This window comes from Leptopilina heterotoma, unplaced genomic scaffold, assembly GCF_015476425.1.
Source record: "Leptopilina heterotoma isolate Lh14 unplaced genomic scaffold, ASM1547642v1 Lhet_356, whole genome shotgun sequence".
Taxonomy (NCBI): domain Eukaryota; kingdom Metazoa; phylum Arthropoda; class Insecta; order Hymenoptera; family Figitidae; genus Leptopilina; species Leptopilina heterotoma.
Window position 1 is genome coordinate 230302 of NW_025111037.1, and position 6433 is coordinate 236734.

General features: G+C 32.8%; 1 protein-coding gene across 1 annotated transcript; it reads right to left on the minus strand.

Annotated features, from left to right (window-relative positions):
* Window positions 1–2105: 2105 nt before the first annotated feature.
* Window positions 2106–3791, minus strand: LOC122505412 (piggyBac transposable element-derived protein 3-like). Its single transcript, XM_043617009.1, has one exon. It carries the CDS (start codon window positions 3789–3791, stop codon window positions 2106–2108), a length of 1686 nt encoding a protein of 561 aa, XP_043472944.1.
* Between the last annotated feature and the right edge of the window lie 2642 nt (window positions 3792–6433).

The following is a 6433-nucleotide window of genomic DNA, read 5'->3' on the forward strand; positions in this document are numbered from 1 at the left end:
CCCCCCGGGGCAAAAAATTTACGTCAAAAAAAAGGTTATTTAATTATGGTGTTGCACATTTGTTTAAAAAAAATTGTTTAAAATAATAATAATTACTTTAATTTTATGTTTCTTTAACGTTTTCCTCTTCGAATTGCAACAACCAATCAAGGGTTTATCCTTGATTGTTTAAAATGCGAGATTCGTTTTCCCCCGTTTAATTTACTAAAAATTTAGAATTTAGAAAAGATGAACTAAAAATGGTTGCGGGATGGGTTGTTTTAATTAATAAGCATTTATTACCCTTATAAGTTTTAAATTTATTTTCCCTTTTCTTTTCAAAATTTAAGCGTAAATATTACAATAATTATATTTTCGCTTACCGCTAAACTTATCCTACCACCTCCACTTCGTAGAGATGGGCCTTGTTTAATTGTTTAGTGTTGATCACCTCGATTGTAATTTTCAATAATTCTTCGCTTGATCCCTTGAGATGTCGATTATTTTAAACACAATTCTTACGCCCGTGATTTTACTCGCGTTAATTCTACGTTTGTGTTGATTCTTTTTCACCACTATCGATTAACCGAGTTGTTAAAACTTGCCTTAATTAATGTAGGAAACTAATTAAGGGACAGTTAAGAACGCGTCTTCTTATTATGAATGACCGATTAATACTGCCCTGAACGAACTGTGATGTCAATTTTTATAGCAGAAACTATATTTCTGTTGGAGGGAAAATCTGCAACTCTGACATTCCTCAGGGATCGTTGTCCCGTGTTGAAATAATTTATTATTTCTATATTTCGAAGGAGTACCCCTTTGGATTGCTTTTGCTGACTTTGCTTTCTTTTGAATTAAGCAAGTCTATAGTATATTAATCCATGATTGCCAAAGACAAACGAAATTATTTGCAATAATTGTTGCTTCATTATTTGGCAATCATTATTAATCTTTGTATATTTGTGTCCTTAGGGTTAACAACCTTACAGCAATAAGTTATTGAACTTATTTTGATTTTAACCCATTAACGCCCAGACGGACGAAAAATTTCAATTGACTTTGAGGACCTGGTTTATTACAACAATGGATACAAAAAAATTGACACATAATATTTTTAACGTAAAATTTACTCCTCTTTCAGATTCTGATGTTAAAATTTGTTTACAACAAATTGTTTAAAAGTTATAAACAATTTTTTCTAAAAAAACACGATTTTTGGAGATAAAAATTTCTTTTCAGACGTATTTTCACCGGAAAAATGCAAATGGATGCTCTCAAAAGATCAAAATATCGCGTCCATGGACCCTCAGCTACAAAACCCTGAAGATGCCAATTTTTTTTTTCAAAATGGCGGACGACAATATGGCGGCAAAAACTAAAAAAATGGCTCACATATGAAACATAGTGCTCTAACTTTTTTGAATCACCGAAATCGACTGAAACTCGATACTCGGGGGTTCTTGGGGTCGCTGATTACGAATATGATGTTATTTTTCCAAAATTCAAAATGGCGGATCCAATATGGCGGACAATTTTTTAAAAATGACTCTATATTGCTTGAAATTTGTTACTCGGGGGTTCTTGGGGTCGCTGATTACGAATATGATGTTATTTTTCCAAAATTCAAAATGGCGGATCCAATATGGCGGACAACTTTTTTAAAAATGACACTATATTGCTTGAAATTTGTTACTCGGGGGTTTTTGGGGTCGCTGATTACGAATATGATGTTATTTTTCCAAAATTCAAAATGGCGGATCCAATATGGAGGACAACTTTTTTAAAAATGATTCTATATTGCTTGAAATTTGTTACTTCGGGGTTTTTGGGGTCGCTGATTACGAATATGATGTTATTCTTCCAAGATTGAAAATGGCGGATTCAATATGGCGGACGAGTTTTGTAAAAGTGACTTCATATTGCTTAAATTTTATGGTCCGTTTGCCGGCGAATAATTCGCCGTTGCCCGACTCTTACCGCGTGGAGGTGGACATAAAAGAGTCTTTTCTTTTTTTTTTGTTTTTTTATTTATTTTTTTGTTTTTTTATTTATTTTTTTGTTTTTTTATATATTTTTTTGTTTTTTATTTTTTTTTTTTGTTTTTTTTGTTTATTTTATACTTTTTAATAGTGAGAATCCTGGAAGCAGGAAACGCATAAATATGCGTCACACTCAACGCATTTTCGTTGCGTTCTAGAACTGCACTTGGAGAAATTAGCGCAGTTTTTTTTTTGTTCAACTCTTCGAACTTTGTGGTTTTTTAAAGATTCGGATTTTTTTAGGTATGACTCTGCAATCTGCATAGCCATGTCTTTAGTACCAATTTTTTTTTCTAGAACAACTAAATTTCTCAATACCGTTGCATTCGTGATTGATGCTTGAACGAGTCTCATGAGTACAACCCAAGTCCATTTCTTCGACCTTATGCATGGCATTAAATTGCTACAATGTGCGTCGTGCAGGTCTACTCCGCCCATAAACTTGTTGTAAGTTTTAAAAGCATTAGGAAATGCTATATTCACTTTGCTTTTTGCCTCCGAAGAATATCTCTTGACTGAACTCATTGGTGTAACACCTGCCAGTGTTGATAGTACAGAGACTACTTTTGAATCTTTCACCGTGACATAATTGACACCACTGCATTTGTCATGCTTGGCGATAAATGTGCCTCTTGGATCTTTTTCACTAATCGGATTTTTTACTTGAATTCGATTAGCTCTGACTGTTCCTGTTGCCCGCAAACCAACTTTCTTCAGATGAACCAGTAAGTCAGGACTTGTAAAAAAGTTGTCAAAATATACGTGATATTTCACTACATTTCTGGGTACAACTGAAGAAAGAAGGTTTTGGAGGAGACCAACGACAACGCAGCTACCTAAGGCACATTTATTCAGTTTTTCTTCGTTGCCGAAGAAAAAACTTTTCGAATTCTTGCCACAATAAATATCACAATCGAATAAGAACCCTTCGGAACTGCAAAGAGCCCACATTTTTATGCCGAAACGGACAGGCTTGTTTCGTATAAACTGCTTCAAGATAGTTCTTCCCCGAAACTTTACCATCATTTCGTCAACTGATAAAGCAGATGAAAAATAACCAAACTGCCTCACATTTTTCTTGAAAATCTCCAAAGGACCTCTTACTCTCCAAGCTCTATCATCAGAATTTTCATCTCCAGGCTTAGATAGCTTCAGCTTGGACTTGATATCTTCAAACTTGTTGCGACTCATAGCTCTAGCTACAGCATCACAAGCCAGAAGATGATTCTGAGACCAATAATCTCTTTGAGATTTCCTTTGGTTAAAAATAGACAAAATAATTATTCCAAGAAATTTGTCTAATTCAGTCATCGAAATTTGACAATCATTCTTACATGTTGCTTCTAATATAAATTCTTTTAGCTCCATGGAAAAGAAATATTCGAATAGTTCCGTTGACGAGGATGACCGAATTTTTTTTGCAACGCTGTCAGATATAAAAGTTTCATTTTTATATTGAGGATCATACTTCTTTTCACCGTCAACCCATTCAAAAATATGATCTGGCTCCAACTTCGATTGATTTGGAGTATAATTTTTTCGTATTGTCTGGTATGAATTTTGCGGTAAATCATCACACTCATTTCTAAACAAATTTTCTAGCTCTTCATTTATAGAATTATCATCTGAATCAGATTCACAATCAGATTCGCCAGAATCATTCGAGTTTGGTAGCATGAGCACATCTAGATGTTCATCATGTTCCTCAACTTCGAAACATTCGGCCTCAGATAAAACTTTTTGCCGCTTCGACTTACGCTTTGTAGACATTTTTAATATTTACCTTGCAAAATACAAATGACTAGTAATGCAAGCGATGCTGGTGCAATACCAATAAGCAGTACTATAGTAATAAAATTTGAGATAACAAAATGGTAAAACTTTTGATATTTTTGTAATATAGATTATATATGAGAAAATGAATTATATTTTGATGTTATAACTTTCTTGCAACTATATTAGGATTGAAATAATTTACGAATTGTATTAGCAATATTATTATCTACAAAATTCGTAATCAGCGACCCTAAAAAGCACCTACTGACAAAATTCTTGGAAAAATAACAGTATAAAAGTATAAAATAAACAAAAAAAATAAAAAAAATAAAAAAAAAGTATATAAAAAAACAAAAAAAGAAATAAAAAAACAAAAAAAAAAAAGAAAAGACTCTTTTATGTCCACCTCCACGCGGTAAGAGTCGGGCAACGGCGAATTATTCGCCGGCAAACGGACCATAAAATTTAAGCAATATGAAGTCACTTTTACCAATCTCGTCCGCCATATTGAATCCGCCATTTTGAATCTTGGAAGAATAAGATCATATTTGTAATCAGTGATCCCAAAAACCCCGAAGTAACAAATTTCAAGCAATATAGAATCATTTTTAAAAAAGTTGTCCTCCATATTGGATCCGCCATTTTGAATTTTGGAAAAATAACATCATATTCGTAATCAGCGACCCCAAAAACCCCCGAGTAACAAATTTCAAGCAATATAGTGTCATTTTTAAAAAAGTTGTCCGCCATATTGGATCCGCCATTTTGAATTTTGGAAAAATAACATCATATTCGTAATCAGCGACCCCAAGAACCCCCGAGTAACAAATTTCAAGCAATATAGTGTCATTTTTAAAAAAGTTGTCCGCCATATTGGATCCGCCATTTTAAATTTTGGAAAAGAACATCATATTCGTAATCAGCGACCCCAAGAACCCCCGAGTAACAAATTTCAAGCAATATAGAGTCATTTTTAAAAAATTGTCCGCCATATTGGATCCGCCATTTTGAATTTTGGAAAAATAACATCATATTCGTAATCAGCGACCCCAAGAACCCCCGAGTATCGAGTTTCAGTCGATTTCGGTGATTCAAAAAAGTTAGAGCACTATGTTTCATATGTGAGCCATTTTTTTAGTTTTTGCCGCCATATTGTCGTCCGCCATTTTGAAAAAAAAAATTGGCATCTTCAGGGTTTTGTAGCTGAGGGTCCATGGACGCGATATTTTGATCTTTTGAGAGCATCCATTTGCATTTTTCCGGTGAAAATACGTCTGAAAAGAAATTTTTATCTCCAAAAATCGTGTTTTTTTGGAAAAAATTGTTTATAACTTTTAAACAATTTGTTGTAAACAAATTTTAACATCAGAATCTGAAAGAGGAGTAAATTTTACGTTAAAAATATTATGTGTCAATTTTTTTGTATCCATTGTTGTAATAAACCAGGTCCTCAAAGTCAATTGAAATTTTTCGTCCGTCTGGGCGTTAATGGGTTAAGGAGGAATGTCATTACAGAGTATTTTGGTTTGTGTAACAATTGACATACGAGCTCATTCCAGAAAATGATTCAGTTGATTTGTTTGCATATTTCTTATAATAGGGATTCTCTCCTTTTTTTTTATTTAATTATAATTAATGGATTATTGATTCGTTACAAACCACCATGGAATATTACAATTGTCGTCCCGATAATTTCCTTTGTTACTATTAATCTGTAAGAGTGTCTAACAATTAGTAATTAAAGTTAATCTTAAGCAAATTTAAAGATTTTGAAATTATCAGCTTCCTTAATAATTTTTTTGATTTTAACTAAACTATTTATATTATATATATATATATATATATATATATATTTAAAAAGAACTGTAGTTATAGTCAATTATCGAATTTGTTAATCTTAAACGTTAAGATATAAATTATTTAAAAAGTTTTGCAAAACTTATTTTATAGATATAACCTGATTCTTACGTAATTATACTTGATATTAATTTCCTAGATTGTAAATATATTTATTATTCGTAACGAAATTTACGTTATCAAGGTAAAAGTCTTTGAATTGGAATTTTGGGGTAAGGACTTGTGGGCAAAATCTTGATACACGAGGTTGGATCTTCCGGGAAGTTGTTTGAAGAATCTGCGTCAGGAGTAGAGTTTTCAGGAACAATATCTTCAGGTGGACTTTCAATTTTTGTTAGTTTATTGTCGCCAGTATCGGTATTGCTTGTTCTAGATGCTGGAACAGGACCCTCGATTGGAGTTATGCCAATGTTTTCATGACTGGCATCAGCAAAACTTAACCTTCGTCGAGAGAACAGGGATTTCGACTTCTTTATCTTCGTTGTAGTTGAGATGGGGGTGTTAGAATGTTTCTGAATAATTATTTTTCTAGTTTTCCAAGATATACAAATTTTAAATACCATCCACCCGATAATGGCAATTAGGACAATAGTTCCCATTCCTAAATAAGTTCCTTTAATCCAGTTATGATGGTATCCTTTTTCCGTTTGTTGTAAGGAAAACTCGTATAATTGTTGTTCTAACTCGTCTAAACTTTGTGAATTCTTTAAGAATTCTTTATCTTTAGGAAACACTATTTCGAAGTTTTCTTGAGCCATTTTCATTTCTGCAATCCTAGG